A 22,853-nucleotide genomic window follows, 5' to 3' on the forward strand; every position below is an offset into this window, starting at 1 on the left:
GTGGACGTTGAAACAAGACTGGAGTCCCTCATTTGTCCTGTTTTTATTTGAGAGAAATCCTGACCACATGAGCTGAAGGAGCGGTGGCACATTCTGACAGATTCCCCAGGGTACATAGTTGGGGGACCCGTCTGTAAAATATGCGGCCCAGTACACCTGCTTATGGCATATGCGCAGCTTATGAAAAATAAATGCTATGGTAATGTTAACTGCCTTTAATAGGAAGGTTTTTCTATTCTGATTTTTGAGCAGATGATGTAATTCATCACCATTATTTAAATTACCTGGACTTGTGTGCCTTGGTAAATGTTCCCTGTGATCTGAATATTTAACCGAAACTTGGAAAAGACTCTAGTGTGACGCCAGGGACACTGAGTTAACATCCACAAAAAATGTCCCACACTCCCTTATGTATCGGGACATCTTCCAGCCATGAAAGTTTCTGTGTTTTCACTGCTTAAATCCGATAATAAAGGTTGAGGTTAAATGTAGTGTATTTAGACTTTGTGACAGCTTTTCTGGGAATAGAGTGGAGATTGTCTCACTTCAGTCATACTCCCAAATGCTATAATGAGATGTTTTCCATTTTTGTCACTACTCATTGGTCTTAAGTGGAGACCTGGTTATGAAACCTTTGCATCTCCAAGTATTTCTGTGCCATTTAAATAAAGGTCAATTACTGAGATACGTAATTCACCTTAAAAAATTACTCCTAAAGCACAAACTCAAAATTGAAACATATTATTATAATACATAATTTACATATTAAATTTAAATTTTCAAATTTATTTGAGTTACGTTAAATTCATACAAAAGCTCCCTGATTTTCAGAGCTACTCATTACTGTTGCTCCCATTAGTTTCAATTCAATGTCTTTGTGCCTGAACACACAGGCTACTGGCTTGAATTCCTGAATTCATTTACACAAGTTGGGAAAACACTTGCAGCTTGTTTTTTCTGTGATAAAACAAAAAGATGGTAGATTCAACATGTATGTGCCCAGCTGGCATATCAGTTCCTCTTGTGTCTGCTATATATAGTAGGCTACCTTGCGTAATAATAGTGCTAGGATGGATGAGTGAGAGACTTGCAGTTGATTGGTTTTTTTCTGTTACAGCTCATTTTAGCAGGTGTTTTCTCTTTCTAAAATGACAGTGCAACACAGTACAATCGTTGAAACTTAACAGAGAATTTTAAGTTACTTAGCAGGAATCGTGTCATCCAATCAGCAGGTTTTGGTGAAGTTTTATTGTAACTTAAGATTTGATTGATGTTAGATAAGTATAGCTGCCATATTATTTAAAATTGTGTTTTGAGTCTAACTTAATTCCTCTGCTTTCACTGATCTTTCTGAAAACTAGGCATTAATTGAAATGACCACTAAAATGATATTTTAGAAAATGAGCATTGTCTGATGCTAATAATTCTGCATATAGTTTTAGAATGAAGAAAACCTAATTATTTAGTAAGTAGCCAATTCACAGATCAGCAAAAGTAGACAAAGATGAAACTGGTCAAGCGAATGCTGTTTATTTATACCTTTGTCATTCAGGCAATCAAGTCTTAAGTTACATGTTCCCTCATTTTTAGTGAAATGAAAGCCAGGACTGTGTACTTGGAGAGGCTGTTAATGTTGCACAAATACCCTCCATTTGAAATCTTTAGATAGTTCCAGCCATGGAGGTGAAATGTACTCCAATTATTCATTGTGCACGCTAACCAGTTTAAAATCATTTTTCTCTGTTGTAATCTTAACTCTGGCTTTACTTCCATTAAAGACTTTGTTAATTTTAGGGCAGTTGAATTAAAAAAGTATGTGTGAATTAAGACATAAAGATAATTGGACACTGCCATTCAGAAGTAAAGTGGATATAGAAATTCAGATTACAGACTAAAGGTATGGCGTCACAAACCCTGCCTTGGAAGGGACTCCCCCACTGGCAGTGTGAGCTCTGGGAGGTCCCGCTCTCGGGTACTTGTTCCTGGACAAGCACCACCCTTCTCTTGCACCTGCAGAATCCTTTGGGTGACTGCTCTTTAATCTGAAGTGGTGAACGGATTCAAGTTGTTGTTGTTTTTTTTTTTTTTAAAAAAAAACCACAACAACAAAAAAAACCACCCCAAAGGCCAAAAAGAACCCACAAAAAACCCAACCAACAAACAAAACCTCTCAAATTTGAGTCCACTCAAATTCTAGGGTTACTTTCAACCTTTAACTCACTTGCCCCTGCTGCTGTAAGGGTCCTAAACTGTTTTGCTGTCACAACTGGATGTGAAAGAACAGGGAAGGGCACACAGAAGTATTTGGGGATGTCTTGCTGAGTAAGGACAGAATCCATGGTATCAGAAAGCCATGCGATTCCTAAATGAGAGCATTCACAGTGGTATTCGGTGCACTCCATCTTACATTTATTTGCTGCATACTTTACTTGATTAATATTTTCTTTCTTGAGAGTCACTGATGTAAACATGGCAACACTTACTGTAAATTTACAAAGATTGTATGATGCACAGCTGCAGCTAAAAGCAATAGGAGCCACTCAGTGAACTCCTCTCAAGCTTTTTTGGAAAAAGCAGAGGAGAAAATGACCTACCCTGACTTTTTGTACTGTGGTAAATACATTTTTGTGTTTGTGTGTGTGTGTGTGTGACAGTGCCTAAATAAATTATTGTCTCAATAAAATGCCATGCCAGCAAATACTGCATGCAGGCTTGAAGAAGGAGTTGGATTATTGCTCAGCAATTGCGCATTAGAAATACAATAACTGAAATTTATGTTTATGTTAATTACAGCATGAATAGAAATTTCTCTGGGCCCTTCTATTCTCCAGGTACTAAGCTGATTGCTAGACTTTATTGTTTGTGTCATATACTGAGAAACAAAAAGGAATCTCCGAAATGGATGCAAAAAATTGAGTGCAAGGACTGTCTTTTTCTCAGAAAAAAAAACTTGCAGGTGCACTGGGATTTGCTCTACATTTAATTTATTTTTATTTTCTACAGTCAAGGAGTCCTGTTGTTTGTGGTGAGAAGTTCAACATACATATGGGTGGTGACATCAGGCTCTTAGTAAATGGATATCACACAGTATTTTACAATAATTAACTAATTCCTTCAAAATAATGTCATATGAGGGATGGTACCAATGGTACCATAAAATAGAGGGTTTGGATCACAAAGAGTAAGCAGCAAATAAAACTATGGTAGATGTTTGTCTCTCTGTCTTGCTTTTGACCAGCAGATTAAGGCCTGTCTTTTTAATTTGTAGCTTTCTAAGGTTCCTAGAGGAAATCCCGAGTCTACTGAAGTAAAGTCATAGGAATTAGAACTTCATCCCTTTTACTTTTTATGGCAATTATGTACATCTTACACATATCTTTTGTTAGAGATTATGCAACTCTCTTGTTCTGCAGTTGGTGACAATTTAAAGGTGGTTTTCATTAGAGGTTATCTTTTTGATGTTGTACCAGGAGCTACAGCTCTGCGTTCTAGTCCTCTGCAGCTAACTACTGGCCTTATATGATGATCCTCACTGAAGACTTTGTGGACAGTTCTGAGTGTTTAAAGCAAGATGTTAAGTTGCAGAGAGGTTTCCTATTAAGGAAAAGTGATGTAATGTCAGTGGAACACTGCCAGCTTCTCTCCGCTTATTTTATTTATATTAGCTGCATACCAAAGAAAATGCCCCATAAAACATGAGTGCTTCTTGCTATATTTAGCCAAGCTAATTTACTAATACCAGGAGATTATGTTTATATGCAATGGAAATAATTATAAAAAGATTTTGGGGCATCTTATTGAAATAAAACAGGTTGAACTTGGGAAAAGTAAATACCAGATTTGCTCCTGGTGCATGGAAAGACTCTAGGGTATCTTTTAGCATTTTTACTTGCAACATATGTATTTCTATGCTGAAAAGCATTGTTAAACATTTTAATTGATCTACTTTGCTGATTGTTTAAAGAACACAAAGTACAAGGAAGTTATTTACATTGATTTGAGTCTTTTTAGTCTTAGGAATGCAGATGTCCTCACATTTAACCTGTGTGTCTAAAACCAATCTTGCTGAACACATTCCAATGTGATATTCTGGTCTGAAATATTTGCATTCATCTTCATATGGAGTACAGTGCAATACTGCGCTTTTTTAATAATGTTTAAAGTCAGTTTATCATATCTGTTGTTGATTACCTTCTCTGACTTTCCTTTAGGACTACTTTTTAAATGAGTCCCCTTTTTAATGAGTAAAATTTTTTTGCCTGGTTTTTGTTCAACTCTTTGTACTACAGCTGATGGTGTTGATAAATAATCACAAGATTTCTTCCTGACTCTAACAATGTAACTTCATAATGCCGTTGAACAATTTGACCTTTTCTATTAATTTTACTCCTACGTGGTGACCCTAGCTGGGTGTGGTTAGTGTTGGAAATATGGATCCTCCCTGATACTAAGTCTGCCTAAAAGAATATTCCCCATCAGGAGTAGCTGAGTACATTTGTTGATAAATAAGAGCTGTCATACAAGTTAACTACACAATGCATATGAAAAAAATGGTAATTCTAAATTAATAAATTAAATGTTAAGTCCAGTGTGACTGTGAAACAATGTGTTGTATTACGAGATCTGCAGTTGACTCATGAGCTGCTAAATTGTGGGCAAGGGAAAGAATTTTGGGTAGCATTATTTTTGTATTACTGAAGATGTGTTGAACATTTTATGTGTTTTCTGCTCAAATCTGAGTCGCTTGTCTCCATTTGCTTTATTGGGATTGCTTGTGCTTTATTGGGATGACTTCTAAAGATGCGTCTTTAAGAGAGTCTTCATACATTCTGATATTTAGCATCTAATCTACATACTCTGGAGGTTTCACTGACTACCTAGGAGGCTGTACTACCACTCATGTGAGTGAGATGCCAAAGATGAGAGGATGAGAACATTGGCCTATGTGTCTCCTTTCGATTAGAGGAATTAGAGCAATATGACAGCAAACTGAAGTGCTGCAAGGCCAGAAGAAAAAGCCAAATGATCTTTTAGGCCTATCACAAATCAAGCACCAGTCTTTTACACATCTGGAGCTTGTTTTGAAAATATAAAGCTATTTAATATATAGAGGATTTCAAAATGATTGCAAGATTCTGTTGCTATTTCCAAGTATGCAGATCTTTTCTCATTCACTCTGAATGATTCATTAGGGAAGTAGATCATGCTGCTAAAAAATCATGAGAAAAAATTTTGAGTCACCTAAGGGTGAAAAAACATTTCCTGCAATTATGAAGTATGTTAATCAAGCTGGGCCTTTTGCCTTACAGATTCCTCTTAATTTCAAATATCACATTTTAAACATAAGACAAATTTAAACAAAACAAAAAATGGATCATGAGATGCCATTTGTAGTATTAGGCTCCTGAGGACAAAAGTTCTCTCTAGTGTAGATCAGACATAACTAATCTGTGAAGTATTGCCTGGACAGTGTACAGCACGAATTATGTGCTATCAATTCTTGCTTAGAAAAGTTTATTTCCCCATTTTTAAAACTAAGGCCTGGTGGATTAGTTAGTATTTAAGTCACTTTAATATTGAAGTCCTGAAATCCATTTGGAAAACTGTAGTCTCTGAAGGTTTATGAAATGACCGAAAAATGGAGAGCTTCAGACAGCATTGCCTTTGGGGCGTGAGAATGTAATTACTGTGGTAAGTCTAAGTGCATGGACTTGTTAGAATCTTGGCATGCAAAAGAGTATGACTGTAGGGGAGTGAACTTATTTTCCTCCAAACAAAAATGCTGAGCTGCTGCTCAGTCTTTCTGCAAATCTGGGTGCCCGCTTTCCCTGATATATGGCACAACTAGTCAGAGAACTTAAACGTCTTTGCCTTGTGTTGCCCTCTGTGACAAAAACTACAACATTTTAAAATGTTCTTTCTTGTCCCTAGCTTTTTGACTTTCATTTAATCATTCCTTGTTCTGCAAAAAATTATCGTCGCATTTTGTATGAATTGTCTAATCAATTAGCTGACCTCAAATAATCCAAATGCTTTTGTTATTGTGTAACGCTTCTGTTCAGTGTTGTGTTTGAGGTTTCTCCATGAAACGGAAAAAGAATGGAGGGATCCTTCAAATGAAAAACAGGTTCAATATACTGCTTAATTTTTATTTCTGACTACAGAGTAGCTTTAGTAAACTGGTGCAGAGACACAAGGGTCATGCAGGTTCTAACACCTAGAAGAACTATCCTTTAGTTCACAGTAGAAAACTGTAGTAAGCAAGGGGATTTTAGGCCAGTGTTTTCTGAAGAGTGAAGCATGGTTTTCTAGAGAAGCTAGCATATGAAGTGAGGTAGAAGGTAAAGTCATGAATTTTGGTATTGTACACCCTAAGTAGCACTTCTGGAGCTCACAAGGGGTGGTGAAGAGGTGGAGATAGCCAAGGGAAGAGGCAGGGAGACAGACGAGAAGGCAGCAGTTAGAGAGAGGGAGGTCAGTGAGAAGAAAAATTGAAGACAGACCAGCATATACGATGATCTGAGTATTGCTGAGAGGAACAGAGGATCCTGTGGAATCTCATGGTTCATGCAGGAAGAACCATATGATCCACACCGATGCCAACTGTAGTGGTACCAGTTTTGGTATTGTCAAAATCCTCCTGCCTTTGAAGTAACCTACAAGTCCAAAATTACATTTTCGATGTTCTATACATTCTTTGTTATACCACAGCCAGATAAGATTTTTCTTTTTTATATCTATCTCAGCTATTTGTGAGGTAAAGGATAGCTTGGAGTCCAAGTTGTTGTGATAGTTGAAGAGAAGGTTTTACATACAGGGGATGTTGACTTCAGTGTGAAAGATATGTATTGTTACTTTTACATCTTATTAGCATTTACAATAATGGAAACAAAGCATGGACTGCTTTTTGAATTTCAGTTTACTAACAGTGATTTACCAGTAGTTTCCAAATGTAATTTAAGTACTCTGGTTATGTTAAGGGAACAATTTATATATATTGTGCACACTACTAACTATTCAATGTAAAAACTTTTTTCAATAAAGACAAAACATAAACTGCTGTTAGTCAAGATAAAGTAAATTGACTTTCGCTGCAGGAATAGATAAACCACTTTTCTCGTCATCCATTCTGGAATGTTCATTTTAACATAAATATAATCTAATCTTAATAAATAAATATGGGAAAATATAACTTGGGCCCCTCAAATCAGACAAGTGCTGTTTCTAGGCCAATATTCTTTGCCCAAGAGTGTCCAGTTCCAGGCTAAGAAGGTGCATGAGTCGTCAAAATAATGAGTCCATAAATAGTGAATCTTCCTTCATAATTGTCAGACAAAATGGTTTTAAATCTTGAGTAATGCACTTTTCTTTGTAACTAGCTTTTTACAAACTACCCTGTGATCAAACTGAATTAAAAAAAGACATGTTTATTTTGTCTGGGAGGTTTTTACTGCAGGGCAAATGGAAGGAGCGGAATTGCTTGAATTCTGGAGGTCAGCTGCAGGCAGTAAAATAGTAAAGTCTGTACTACAACATACAAAATAGTAAAATTGCTTCCTAGGATGGGTCCATACATTGTCTCTGAATGTGTAAATGTTAAATAATTATATAATCTTTTAAAATATATTATACGTCAATAAGCTGTACACTTAAAAATATATTTCAAAAAACCCTATAAATTAAATGAAGAGATGAATTTTCAACATATTTGTTTAGCAAGGTACGTGTTTAACTTCCCAGAAACATGTGGTGCAGTTGACACACTGGAGGGAAGGGATGCCATCCAGAAGGACCTTGACAGGTTGGAGAGGTGGGCCCATGCAAACCTCCTGAAGTTCAATAAGTCCAAGTGCAAGGTTCTGCATGTGGGTCGGGGCATTCCCAAGCACAAATACAGGCTGAGTGGAGAATGGATTGAGAGCAGCCCTGATGAGCAGGCCTTGGCGGGGTGTTGGTTGATGAGAAGCTCAACATGACCTGGCAATGTGCACTTGCAGCTCAGAAGGTGAAGTGCATCCTGGGCTGCATCAGAAATGTGGCCAGCAGGTGAAGCGAGGTGATTCTCCCCCTCTACTCTGCTCTGGTGACACCCCGCCTGTAGTACTGCACCCAGCTCTGGGGCCCCCAACATAAGAAGGTCATGGACCTGTTGGAGTGGGTCCAGAGGAGGGCCACAAAGATGATCAGAGGGCTGGAGCACCTCTCCTATGAAGACAGGCTGAGAGAGTTGGGGTTGTTCAGCCTGGAGAAGAGAAGGCTCCGGGGAGACCTTATAGGAGCTTTCCAGTACTTAAAGGGGACCTACAGGAAAGATGGGGAGGGACTCTTTGTGAGGGAGTATAGTGGTAGTACGAGGGATTTTAAACTGCAAGAGGGTAGATTTAGATTAGATATTAGGAATAAATTCCTTACTCTGAGGGTGGTGAGGCACTGGGACAGGTTATCCAGAGAAGTTGTGGATGCCCCATTCCTGGAGGTGGTTCAAAGCCAAGTTGGATGGGGGTTTGAGCAACGTGGTCTCATCATAGGTGTCCCGGTTCATGGCAGGGGGGTGGAAACTAGGTTATCTTTAAGATCCGTTCCAACTCTAACCATCTATGGTTCTGTGAAATTGAGACTTATATAAAATATAAAACCAGAATCTCTTGTTATACATACTAATTTTTAAATGCCTTATAGATGGTATTGTTTAGCTAGACACTTCATGCTAGTTCATGCATCTACTCTGAATGTATAGCCTACATTAACAAGTAGTACACAGAAACAAGATTAGCTCTGTAGAGTGAAAAAAAACAAGCTGTGAGGGCATGATATCTACACTGCATGTCAGAGTCACTGAGTTTGAGGTTTTGTTTTTTCACTTTGGACTAGCTCTTGCCTGCTCCCCTGGACTGAAGTCTGTTAGTGGCTGGAGTTTGTTACATGCAGGAAACCAGTTCGTGTTCTTGAGAGGCTTCTCCAGGATGTGAACTGGAGAAGAAGCAAGTGGGGACAGTTGGAGATTTGCTTCAAAAGCACATTTCTGATCCAAGCTAAAGCACAAATGCAGATGTGTCCTTACTGTCCTCTTAGAAGAAGTGCCAATCTATGTGGTTCCTTGTTTTTGGCCAGTCACCATGGTGGTTACTATTTTATTTGGGAAAAATGAAACTTGGTCCTTCCTCTTGTTTTCTCTGGGTGAGAAGGCTGACTCCTTTCACTGAGAGCTAAGTAAGGCACAGCTTAATTCAGGGAAGAAGTCTTTACTGTATAAGTCTCACGTACTCAAGGTTGCTTGATATATTAATAAATAAATAGTACTTGAAATGAATCATCTTCATAGAATGTATATTCACTCAAAAGTACAAAATCAATTATTTGGTGTCATTTATATGTAAGGTATGCCATTCAAACTTTTCAGAACAAAGCATTGTACAGTTAGCTAACAGTTAAAAAATTGTTAAATTCTCACCTTAAAATCACTTCACCTGTTTACCAGGGAAATAGTATTTAAAACTATGTGTTGCCAGTCTGTGTCCAAATGTGTGTAATTTCAGGGTACGTTGTTTCTTTTTGTGGTGATAGGGAACGTGATTAGTTCTGGTCAGGTCTGTTCAATCTGTTCAGGAGCAGAATATATTCTGAATATTTAAAAGCATATTTTGACTGCAGTGACATCTGTGTACTGTGGGTGGATTTTGCCTTTGCTCAGTAATTCTGCTGATAGGTATTCATTTTTTGGTTTATAGCAAGCAATGGTTATAGCAAGCAAGCAAGCAAGCTTGAAATATAGCAAGCAAGAAATTACAGTGAGGTGCAGAATTCAGCCATGACATAAGGCTGCCAGTCTACTTAGTCCTTAGGATTTTCCTAAGACATCTTGATTATAATTATGTTTCTCAAGTAATGAGCAGTAGCTCTGCATATCTAAGGGTGCTTTAGCAACATTTTTTTTTTGTCTCTCTTATACTTTGGGGAAGATGCCTTTTTAAAACAAATGGGGGAAAGAAAAAGAAAAAAAACCAACCCCCAGACTCACACTTCTGAAGTACATGTCTGGCTAGATAAGAAGTGACACTGCCCTATAAACTCTATTTTATTTTCAAAATTAGTCCAGCAAGATGAATGGAGATCCACATCTTAAAAGATTGTTGCTGATGCAAAATAGGTCACAGAAGTATTCATCAGGCAGGTATCACTGAAATCGATGCAAGTGGCTGACAGGAGCAAAAAAATGGGATAAACCAAAAAGATGTTGTCAGTCTACATGAGCAGATAACGTTATGTCTACTGTTATAGCCAAGCCTACAAAGAGTTCTTTTTGGTCTTCTAAGTGCAATAGCTGACATAGGTACATCTGCCACACTGACAAGTGTTTTCATTTTCCTAAGATCCTCTGTTGCTGCTGTTTTGCCGGTGGGTGTTGGCATTTTCGTTCTGCTCTGTGAGGAGCGTAGCCCATAAAGAGTCTCCTGGGCATGAATAGATTGAGCATTTGCCAAGTCTTTGCAGAAATATTTATGCACAATGCTGCAACATGTGCAAACACTGAGGACACTTCAGCTATTTTTTATATTCAGTTTCTTTGCAACAAAGTGGGTATTTCACTTAACCAGAGCTTTGTATATCCACTAGTCTGTTTGGGGAAGAAAGTTGAAGCAGTTTATCCATACCTAAAAAAAACCTCTGAACTGCAGCTGGAGCCAACCAGCTATGTAACATGGAGAGGGTAGTTATTTGTTCCCTGTTTCAGGAGCCAGAGAACAACCGCAGAGAAGTGGCAAAAGGCTGTTGTTTCTTCAATTAATGCATGAGATGGGCTTCACCAGTGCTTTCAAAAGGCTGCCTAAGAGGGCGTCTGGGAGGAAAAATTCTCCCAATAGATCTGTATATGTCTCTGGATGATACCAATCCCTAATACGGCAGTAACTTCAGATACCCTAGGAAGTTTGCAGCGTGCAGAGTGACTACACAGTTATTCGTCCTTTTAAGTATCTTTCTTTTCACTGCCATAACTTTCATGGAGATTACCAACCTAGATTGCATGGCAGGGATATAGCATCCTGCACTGGATCAAGCACAAGTTATAATTGTGTTAGGATTATGTTGATTGAATGAATGTCACAAAAGTTGTGAGTAGCGCTGTAGTGCTATTTTCACTTTCCAATGCTCTTGAGAATCAGGCTGAAAGATTGTTACTGTCTTTAGCATTTGCTGTTACTTCCTGGTGCTTCTCCTCCTTCCATAAAAGTTAGTGTATGTTGTTGATGGGTTTATATTTGTGTATACAGAAGGATTTCAGCAAGAATGGTATAGTACTAAAGCTTTATGGTACTAAGATGGTGCTCGCACCTGAAGTGAGAAAGTCGTATTATTGTAGCGGGAGAATCTCAGACGTATATATTTATTTCATACAAATACCAGTTTTTATGTATTGATTTCCTTTCCTTTTATGTATTAAATACCTTAAAATGTGGTATTTTAAGAATAGGATACCTCCAGTGAGTTTCAGTAACATAGACTACTGATGTGTCATTTGGTAATATCTAAGTTTTACATGACACAGTGACCTGCTCAAACGCCAGAACTGTTTGTTAATACAGAAAGGCTGGTAAAATGGCCGACAACTTAGGCCCTGAAATGAGCTTAATTTTTTCAAGTAGTTTTAAACCATAGTTAAATGCTTAATTTTCCTAAAAACACACTGACAGCAATTATGCGCTTCCTTTAATATCGGGGCATCCAGTAGCTACTCTATTTTTTTTCTTCTTAATATGGTGTTCATTATTCCTCATAGAAGTATCTATTTCAGTAGTACGAAACTGTCATTTTTAGGTGTAACCCAAAGAACAGACACTTGACAGATACCAGGATGTTAATATTGAAAGCCTGGAGGTCCAGTTTTAAGCCCACTGTAACCATTGGTGGGTAGGCATAAAAATAAGCAAATCTCCTAACTTTGCTGGCCAGTGGTAGATGAAATGTGATGATTTATAGAGCATCTTGTTAATCAAATATATTAAATTTAAAATAAGACATCTGTGCATGTGCTGTTCCAGCGGCAGCACTGAGAAAATGTATCATACCACATCTAGAAGAAGAGGAATGGCTGTCCATCTTTCTTCTGTTCACTTTTGGTTTTAGGCTAGTACAGTTTTTCAAACTTTGAAATATTTTTTTTTCTCCCCATATTTTCTTTGAATATATACCAATCGGCACAGAGTATAACCTTCCACGTGGTATAGCACAATCAGAGGCAGAAGACCTATTTGTCCATTTGCAGGCCATTTCATTCCTGCATTGCAAGTCATGATTTCCTACGCTTTGGGTCAATTCAGCTGTAAATTATTGTAACCTGTATTGCTATTAATGCCTTGTTACAATTTACCTCTTTGTAACACAACGTAACACAACATAACATAAACACTTTTTGCTTCCTTTATTGGTAAAACTTGTTACACGTGCCATTTTTTAACTGTTACATCCATCACTGGGTATTCTGTGCGCTAGTTACGTAACACTATTGAATTACCAAACCAGACAGATTTTTGACCACCAAACTAATTCTTCTGATCTAGCCCTACCAGAGTTACGAAGTTTAGCCTTTTTGCTAAAGCTGTATTGTGTCTTTATGACATTTGGGAACAATGAATGTGCACAAGAGCACAATTTCCTTTCTTTCTGTACCTAAGCTAAATGTGTTATCTCACTGGTGCATGTTTTGAAAAATATCCCAGCGGTGGTATAGAGAGAAGAAAAATGGTTCCTGTCTGTAAAAGAATTGCTTGTGTTCGCTGAATACTGGCAATATCACTACTGTTGGTTCCTTAGTACAGAAATTACCTTGGCGCCTTCAACAGATAATCAAACCGTAATGAAAAAGGGACACGAGTACAACTGGCACTTTTTAGGATAGACAGAAAAGTTTTTAACAGCCAAATTACAGCAGGATTTCTTTACAAGAAAGTTCACAAACAATGCAGATGAAATGCAGATGGTTTACGTTTCTCTTCTGTGTTTATGAAGTTTCTCAGATGAAAAGTCAAGCTTAGTTTCATAGTGTGCTCATAATACAGTACCTGTTTTAGCTCTTGCACCGTACAGATTTCCCTGACAGTGCATTAGGTTATAGTGAAATTAATTCTAAACGCCACTGTATATTAACCTGAAATATGGAAAATACTATTTGTTGTGAATCTGCATTTTCAAATTGTTAAGCTTTGAAGGGCAAGTAAGAAAAACATTAAAAGGTTGCAGCTGGCGGAGATGCTTCCTAGTTATAGCTGTCTAGTTATTCAGCATGAGGATTAAGTTGCAGTGACAACCTGCATTCTTCCTGAAATCTGTTAGTATAGACAAAAAATATCTCTGAATGTTTGCAGGGTAGAATGCAAACCAGTGCTGGTTTTCGTTTTTCTCCTTCCCCCCCCCCCCCCCCCCCACCCTGTTTTTATTTTAACTGATAATTCCAGTCTTACATAAAAGTGAACCCTTGCAGGATTTAAGAGTCTGCATTTCTTTCTTACAATATAAGGGATTGTTCAGCATCAGGAAACGTATTGCTTGAGTGAACGTGTTTGTATTAATACAGCCTGAAGGCTGTCTGTGTGTTGAATACTTTGCAGTTTCTGTTAAAAGAGGCATCTGTTCTCCCTTTACTTCACCTTCTTGCCTTGTCATACATGTACATTTTTAACATTTCTAGAAATTAGTAAATGTTCCTTCAGTGGACAGTTTAGTTGGAATTACTTTTGTATTCTGAGTATTTATTTTCAGTACAGCTGTTAATTAATTCACTGCTAGCTTAGGTTGTTGTTTTGATTATTAATAACTCTCAGCCATTGATAAATCTGGTGGAAAACCTTAAATTATATTAGGAATATTTTCAGACTACAATTCCAGATATCAGTGAGTACTGTCAAATTTTGGATGAGTTGGTATGTGCATTTCAGACTCTTAAATAATAACTGTCAGAAGAAGTTTAGAAAATTCCTCCTTTTCAAAGCCATTTATACCAGTAAAATACGATGTTGTGGTTGTAGAAAGCGAATTAAACAGTGTGTTTAAGAGCTAGCTTAACAGCTACCTGGCATGTCTGCCATCCCAGCTGCCTAAGTGCCACAGATGCAGAAGCACTGTGAATCTTAGATAGCAAAGGAACCAGCACAGCTTCCAAGCTCCCACCGCTTCCAGTTCTCCATTCCTTCTCTGCCTACCAGCTATCCAGTTGGGCTGCCAAGGAGCTAGAGAGATGTAACTGTATGTATACATTCTGATTTGAATAAAATATGAAAAAAACCCTCCATCCTGGATTTTATTGTATAAATATCTAAGTGTAGATATATCTAAGTATATACATATAAAAATATATCTGAACACAGATACATGCTGACATGGAACTCAGTGTTACCTGAGAAGAGCCCTTGCCTTTTAATACAGTGTGATGGTGACTGTTTCCCTTTTGATAGAGCTCTGGCGTCATTCTGAAGCAGTAGTATTGAGTTAGAAGCTAAGTCTTCATTGGAAGGTAGATTTCATGTGAGTAGTTGTTACCCCTAAATACAAATGCAGAGCCTTTCTGGCATTGGTTTCAAATCTTAATTTAGAAAACTAGCTCGAGTTTTTAAAGTTGTGGTCAATTCTGATAATTTTCATTCAAAATATTTCTGTACTTTCATTTCAGAGGTATGGTTTGTCTATTGCTGTAGAACTGCGATGACTGTTTCTCAAAGGGCAGTTCCCTGGTAGGATTGTGAAGGGGCCAGTCTGCATTCACGCAGGAATGACTTGAGGCAGGAGTGAGACCATTACTCTTCCATGGATGAGATTGATAGGACTCTTTCTTTCAAACAAAAATTGCTTTTCTTTGTCTGCTTTCCCTTTGCTCCTCTTCTTTTGTTAAGATTAGGAAGGCCAAAATCAGGAATTTTAAGAAGTTGTAACATAGAAAAAATTATTTAGTCTTTGTTCTTTATCTGTGGTGATTTATTTTAATCTACTTCATATATTATGGTGTTTTAAAACACTGAATAAAATTCAATGCCCTTACCACACTTTGTGATAGACACTACCTGGATAGGGTTCATTTTGTGTATGACTGATTCCCTCAAGGCTTGGACAGCATCCCCCTACCTTTGGAGAACCTCCCCCTCCAAAATAGTCTGGATAGAAGGGCTTCCGTATGAACTTTTGTGTTTAAAAGGTAAACAGACCAGGTTATACTGTGGAGTTGACTATTAAACCACAAATTGTAGGGTGCTTCCCAAAAGAGGGGCATTGTTCCTCTAAATAGGTTTTGGGGTTTTTTTTAATGCTCTTACAAACGCAGAGATGTAAGATAAAAATAAAGCTGGTACATATCCTAATATTGGGAACCTGTGAATGAGCCTGACGGAGAATTTTCAGTATGAAGGATTTATTGCATCCCTGAAAATGCCATCTGCTGTAATGTCCTCTGCAATCCAGTAGCCTGTTCCTATGGAGACTTTCAGAGAAGTGCAACCTATCTCCCCTCCTCCATAGCACTGTGTCCAGGCACTTGGAGTTACAGTTCCTCATGGCGGTTGTTACCAGTTTAGCTCTCAAAGTTGAGGACTGCTCTAGTAATTTTCAAAACAAAGTGATACAAAGAAGGTATCAAAAAGAAAAAACTTTATGAAAATGGGATAAAAAGATAAACCAGCCTATTATAATCTAAACCGAGTGCATACCTCAGAATGTGAAGTCTTGAGTAACTTTTAAAATATGCCATGTGCATTGGCATCCTTAGAGAAGATTCTGATCATCTCTGTCCACTATTTTCTCATATAATCAGAGTGTTTTGCTTTGAAAAAGACAGTATTCTGTAGTTGCTCAACAAGAAAACCAATGTCTCTAGTCTTCCCTAACATCTGTTTTCAAATGTTTCTCACTATCGTTTAGCTCTGAAGGTCATCACCTTACTGAGCAGGTTCCAAGTACCCAGAACCAAACATGTGCATGCAACTGTTCTTTGGGCAATGCGGGCCAGAAACCTCACCTCTGTTGCAACTAATGTGTGCTTCCATTAAAATATCACTGCTTTACTGTTTGCATTCCTTTAACTGTTTTAGCATACCTATTAGAAATCTGAAAATGTGTATAAAAATCTTGGTTAAGAATATCTGGTTTTGAAAAAAAAATCACAAATACTGAAGCAGACCTTTTGAAAATATTTATGTACTACTAGGCCTGCTTTTCAGTGAGTTGCTGACATTTCTCACTGTTCACTTTACCCTAGTTATGATTTAGTTTTGCCATTCACTGATTGAATTTTACTAAAAATTTCTTTTAAATGTTCTTTCTTACATTGTTATAATTAATTATTTGGCAAAATCGAAAACTCCACATGAGAAAATAAGTTTTATTCTCTATTGTTTAAACAAGCTTGATGGATTCCCTGAAAGCATGTGTGCCCTTTAAAACACTGGGGTTACAAAACATATTTCAGATAATTGGAAAGAGGATGTAATTATAGTTAAACTAATTTTTCCTGTAATCTCATCCAAAACCTGAACCCTTTTTAATTCCCTTCTTTGTTTCCCTGATGATGAGGGCAACAAAACAGACAGATTCCCTTGCATAATTTTGGCTGCTGGGCTCTCTATATCTGTGTCATTGCAAAGGAAAACTTGTAAATTGGTTATTCTTTTCTTTCTTTTTTTTCTTCCTCATAATGACACATCCCTAGGGTACATCTGCTCAAGAAATTAGTAAGTATAGGGCAGTATCTACTGTTAAAAGAATAGCTCTGAGGTAGGGAACATTCCTTTGCAGACAAGGATCGTGCATTTCTATCACTGGAATGAAAATTTGCTGTAAGAAGGTCTTTATGGTTTTTGCTACGTGGACTGATGTGATAATGATTATGGCTGCATGTTATTTTTCGAACAGACATGCACTTGCTTTGTCTGGGCTCTAAGCTGATCAAAAGCTTTGCAAATGGAATTAGTGCTGTCCTGAGCTAATAAGCCCCGACTTACAGGCATGTATATTCCTGTGGCCTTGAGTCAAGCTTAGTGTGAGAGCAGAGCAACCTCACATTTGCCTGACAACCTTTTGTAGACATACCCTGAATCTGGTCTTTACTTCTGCCCGGATTGGTACAGCAGCAGTTCAGTGGCAGGCGCTGTAGTATTATACTTACCATTGACAGGGCCATAGATGGTCATTTGTGTTAGGCTGTTGGCTGGGCACATCGCCATGTGACTTGGCAATGAAAATAAAAAAGTCCCAAGACAAGACACTCTGACTTGCTTTCAGCACATGTTGGGTAAACATAAGAGTGCCCGAGACAGCTAAATTTCTTCTACACTCAATGCACCATTTACAATACTAAATTTCCCCCATTTTCTTTTAAACTTAGCCTCTCTGTAATAAATAAATAAAAAAAAATATTGGGGCTGATTATGATAGAAAATACAATAAGTATTATTTGTAAATAATTTTAGAGGTAATGGATAGTACGTCTGCAAATAGTCAGGCTAAAGATACAGAATGAGCTGAAATTAGCAATTTTAGAGGACTTTCTCTTTCTACTCAGAGGTGACCTAAAGTATTTCCGTCATCAGCCAAGAAAGTCAAATGATGATAGGAACTAAAATTGTGTTGCTTTAGCCCATTTAGGGAATTTAGCAAAATTCAAAGAATAAGGTTCAGCCCATGTCCTGTGGAGTGAAAAGTTGAACTGATATGGATTTAGTCTCTGTTGTCAACATTAAAAAATGAATTATAAAATTTACAAGTGAACTGCAGCATTTCAATGTTCATGTTGCCGATTTAATTAAAAAGGAAAATGCAATCTCCTTTTAAGTACTGAAATATGTATTGTTGGTGAGATGACTCATGTTGCTAGAATTGAACCATCTTTATGACAAAAAAAACCCCACCAGCAACTGTTAAATGTAAATAACTGATTTTTCAGTTTTCTGTCCCAAACAAACTTGCACCCCTTGTTCTTATCTAAACAATCTCCTTTGGCCTGAGATCATAAGCAGAATTATTGTCAGAAAACACTTTCTGGGAAATGTGGATGGCTGGAATATCAAAATTAATCTTAGAGTGGAAAATATGATGATTTTACTGCTTCTAATTTTGTTGCTACCAACAAAAGTATATTGTTGTGCCAGAATCATACATTCATATGCCATGCATTAAGCAGACAGCTTCTAAAATTTCTGCTTAAATGACCTAAATTGTATATAAACAATGACACACTTGTATATAATAAAGTATTTATATATTAAATATACAGAAAAGGTATATGTACATAGGCTGAAACTTTGTGGACATCTGGAGTACTGAGATAAAGTTATGTTTTCCAGCTGGAATATGACAACTTTTAAGCAAGTCAGTCTGATGTATTTTAAGATGATAGACCACACAGTTAATTTTGATCTCACTGTCATTTAAAGAATTGTATTGTGGACAAAAAAGAAGCCAGTGCCATGGTCTGGTTTGCTTCACTGCTGAACGTTTTGCTGCTTGTTGTTAAAAAAAACCTTAATTAACAGTTTTGAGTGCTCCTGCATATTAATTTTTTAGTTTTTATTGTTCTGCTAGTGAATGTCTGCATTTCTAAAATAAATTCTCATTTCCATTTGAGCTGATATTACTGCAAGTAGCAATTCCTGAGAACTGTATTCAGTATCTACTAAGGTACATCTCAGGACTTACAGTTAAGAATAACGTCTGGAAAAAAAAAAGTGGGACTAAAGACATGGGGAAGCTCAGTTCACTATTTCCTTAGGTTACAAATGTTTCTTGGATGTCGTCTTTGCTCATCTACAGATACATAGGTAGTTCTAACACAGAAGTTGGTCCTTTGTCTCCAAGGACCTCATTAAAAGTATGGCAGTAATTAGGTCTGTCTGATCTGCCCACAGAGGGCTACAGCAGAAATCAAGGCTGAAATTGTCACTGGGTAAATATCTGAGGCTTATTATTGAAACAGGGCTGTTGAATGAAATAGGCAAGAATTGAAAAGAAACCTTGTTAAGAACTTCAACATTTTTACCATTACTTATATTGTCTCGATTGTTCATTTAAAATATCCTAAGCATCTGCAAATTGTCTTATAATTTACCTTTTTTAAGAATTTAAGGTTCTGTTAACTTCTATTATGCATATACTTTTTTTCCCCTTCTTGAGCTCAAAAAATGGACTTTTGTAACAATGTTTTAGCTCTGAAGAAACAGGGCTATTCAAGATATGCAAACGCTTTGAACTTTTCCTGCCTTCTGATTTTCCTAGACCATGGATCAGTGGAACTTTTACCTCCTCCCCAACCAGCACTGCATGTCTGATCATCTTTTTGTCTATTTTTCCTTCCTACAGGGACCCTATAAAAATACAGCAGCTGCAGAACCAAATTCGTCTGGAGCAAGAAAGTGGCCAGTGGTATCGTCACCAACAGCAACCTGACCATCATCAGCACCCTCCCTCTTCTCCTTCCTTTCCTCCTCCCCCCTCCTTCCAGGAGCTTGAGTCCAGCCAGTCTGTCACCTCTCCTGTGCCAATGAGTATTCTTAACTCTCATACTTCCCCAACCATGCAGTCTTCCAGCTCCTTCAACTATGCTCGGCCTAAGCAGTTCATTGCTGCTCAGAATATCAGCCCTGCTTCAGGTTATGTGACTCCGTCTTCAGGATCATCTACATCCAGCCTTCCTTCTCCTATGTCTCCAACTGCTTCTCAGAAACAGTTTGGGAGAGTGCCTGTTCCCCCTTTCCCTCAGCAGTTTGCTCCAGAAGGGGAGTACGCCTGGTCTCCTTCTTCTCCATCCCCTCCACCCCCACCTCCACCTGTCTTTAGTCCAACCACGACATATCCAGTGTGTGATTCCTTTCCTCTTCCACCTCCTCCGCCCCCTCCTCTTCCTTCAGTTTCTTCACCTTCCCACAGCCTGTCTCCAACTCCCAGATTTCCTAATTCCGGCCAGTCTCCAGCAGCTTTTCTCAGCTCCATGCTGCCATCCCAGCCACCACCCGTTTCTGTCAACGCATTAGGCCTCCCAAAAGGAGTGACTCCTCCGTAAGTATCAGCTAATGAGCTCCTTGAGTTTGACTGTACTGAAGATTGTACTGAAGATTATTGTACTTGCTTCATTTTATAGTTTTCTAGGGTCCTTTGCTGTTACCTGCTACCTGAGAGGAATAGACGCGTGAATTACTTGCAAATGCCTCTGGGCTAGAGACAGGATATATTTTCTAACCCTCACAGAAGTGAGATTCTGAAAAAGTCCTGCAGTAGGAACACAAAAGAGGAGAAGCTAAAGCTTTAAATAGGAGTTGATGAAAATATGAAAGCAGCAGCAAAGGCTCTGCATGCCCAGGGCGGTGGAAGGAGATCCAAGAAAACCGTTCTCATGACTCAGTTCTTTTTAAGTCCCATATGCAGTGATATTTGCAGTCTGTTCCTATTACATCTGCAGGTAGAGAAATATCAAGTAAAGAGAGCATTGTTCAGAAGTCCCTATAGCTTTCTGATACTTAAAGTATAAGTTATTAAAGTATACCTCTGACAACAAAGTGGTCATAACGATATATTGACTTTTGGCTAGAGCTTTAGTTCTGAGGAAGTTTGGAAAAGGGTTTAGGAGGGGATTTAGAAAAGCAGTGCATAAAAACAAACAGAATCCCTCCCCCTAACAACTCTGCATACTTGTTTTCCCCTTTTGTCTTCTCTAAAGGCCAAAATAGTATTTTGGAGCATGTCAGCTCCCATCATAGATCAGTTTGTCTTTCCACTGGCACTAGACTCTCATTCCATCCTTAGAGAACAAAGAGACATGCTGAAGAACAAAAATGAGAATAGCTGTATCCAAGGCTTATTTATAACTTTGTCTAGAAGTTTGTCTAAACATATCTACAGTATCTAGGTGACTTGCTCAGCTACATACCGTTGCAGTGGGAACTTCTGTTATTTCATTCCAAGATATGAAAAGGAAGAGAAGGAAGAAAGCGTACAGATATCAAAGTAATAAATCACGCGTATGCTTTAAAAAGCATTTCTTTATCTTGATTTCTGTCATATGGCTCATTATGGAGTCTGCCCATAAAACAGATTTAGGAGAAAAATGAATAAACAGGACAGTTTGCCCTTGCACTCATAGCTGTGATTTTCTGTCTTACTGTGTCCTTTGCACTGGCTGAGTTTCTCTATTGATACTGACTGATGAAAGTTGCATGATTAATTTACTGACAGCTTTATAGGTAAGCGCAGCCCACAAAAGCCTGCAATTAGCCCTGATTTTCCAGGAAAGGCTCTAGTACAGGTATATAGTTATGGGTAGGAACTGGCTTCTCTTTCAAGTTCCTTCTGTGTGCTGTGAGAGTGACAGCAGCAGCTCGAGCCTCTGCGGTGTCCCTCTTTCCCTGTTACGCTACGTTCATGCACACGTGTTCTCACTTGAGGTGTTGGCTGTGTTCTTCCTTGTTCTCTTGGATCTTTGGACAGAGAGGCAGCTCTGCAAGAATACCTCCCCCTTCCCCATGCCCCTCACTCCCCCAGGCCTAGCAGCCAGGCTGGCTGCGCACGTGTCGGTGCGTCTGTCCCCCTGGGACAAGGCAGCAGCCTCAAGCTCTGAGCTGAGGATGAGGTGGTTGGCTCTTTGGCCTGCATTCCCTCAGGAAATGTAGTCCAGATGGGAGCTGGATCATGTTAACCATACTGAATGTATGCGTGTATAATTTATGTATATGCATATATACATTTGTGTGTGTATATATATGTATACAATGAGCATTTGTCATCTGAATTATAACATTAAAACATGGTAAAAGATGTACTGCACGATGTAAAAAAAAAAAATATCTATTGTTATATATCTTTGATGCCAATTTTTCGCTGGCCTCTCCTTTTTCGTTTTACTGTGAAGGCTACTAATGTCTGGTGTGTCTTGCTGAGTAAATCATTCTGTTTCCCATCATTTTCATACCACTTCTGAGCAATTCTTTCTTTGCCTCCCTTCTCCCCACTGCTTTTGGTGTCTTCTGCTTGGTGCTATAGTCTCAGTTCTTTTTTCCACTCAGCTTCACTTTTGGTTCTTTTCCCTCATCTTTTGCTCCAACCTCACAAATCCTCTTCTCTTGAACACATTTTTCTTTCTAAGGTGTTGTAGTTTTTGAGCCACTCATAGTATTCCATAATCTCAGCCCATAGTCTCACCGTCATCTCCAAGATCCATTGATTGAAAAGGATGATACTGTTTTCTGACAGTGTGCTGTACAGACTGGGTGCAAGGAATGAATTGGAGCATTCAAAGTTTTGCTTCAGCTCAGCATCTGAAATGCTGGTCAAGCCATTTAGCTTTGTTTCTGCTTCTTGATCAGTCGTATAGTGGTGATATTAAGAATACGATAGTGGGTTGCTGAAAGTGAGCTAGGCAGAGTCTGAAATACCTTTCATGGAAAGGAGGTACCTTTTTTTACTAGAGACTCCAAATACAGTGTTTGAAGTGGTAGGATTTCCTCTTTAGATAATGACTTTATGATTTATTATTATGTTTTAACACCAGTGGAAGTAAACTTGGACCTGTCGTTGCATTTAGATATTTCAACACTTTCATATCAAGTACCTCAAGAGCATTTTATCTGCTAAAAACAGTTTTCCTATCTGCTTTCAATGTTCTCATGGCTCCTTTCTCTTGACTTTTTTGTGTGTGGATTTCAGGGTTGGTAATTCACTATTCATATTTTGATAATATGATCTTTTTACCAGTTAGATGGTGACCGCTCTGAGGAAAAGCTACACTTCTCCATCTTTTTACCTTACAGCTTTCAACAGTCTCCCAGTACAAATGCCAGCTTTCATTTTAGCTTAAATAGTATTGCTGTCCTATGTAGATTGAACATTTA

At 38.1% G+C, this 22,853-nt stretch overlaps 1 protein-coding gene across 8 annotated transcripts in view; it reads left to right on the forward strand.

Annotated features, from left to right (window-relative positions):
* Nucleotides 1-22,853, forward strand: part of PALLD (palladin, cytoskeletal associated protein) — a 198,649-nt gene that overhangs the window by 142,936 nt on the left and 32,860 nt on the right. For all 8 annotated transcript variants that reach the window (XM_074586951.1, XM_074586946.1, XM_074586952.1 and 5 more), the window contains one exon: nucleotides 19,333-20,028. In XM_074586951.1, coding sequence (XP_074443052.1) covers nucleotides 19,333-20,028 — 696 coding nt within the window. The remainder of the gene's footprint in view (nucleotides 1-19,332; nucleotides 20,029-22,853) is intronic.

The sequence above is a fragment of the Larus michahellis genome, chromosome 5, assembly GCF_964199755.1.
Source record: "Larus michahellis chromosome 5, bLarMic1.1, whole genome shotgun sequence".
Classification (NCBI taxonomy): Eukaryota; Metazoa; Chordata; class Aves; order Charadriiformes; family Laridae; genus Larus; species Larus michahellis.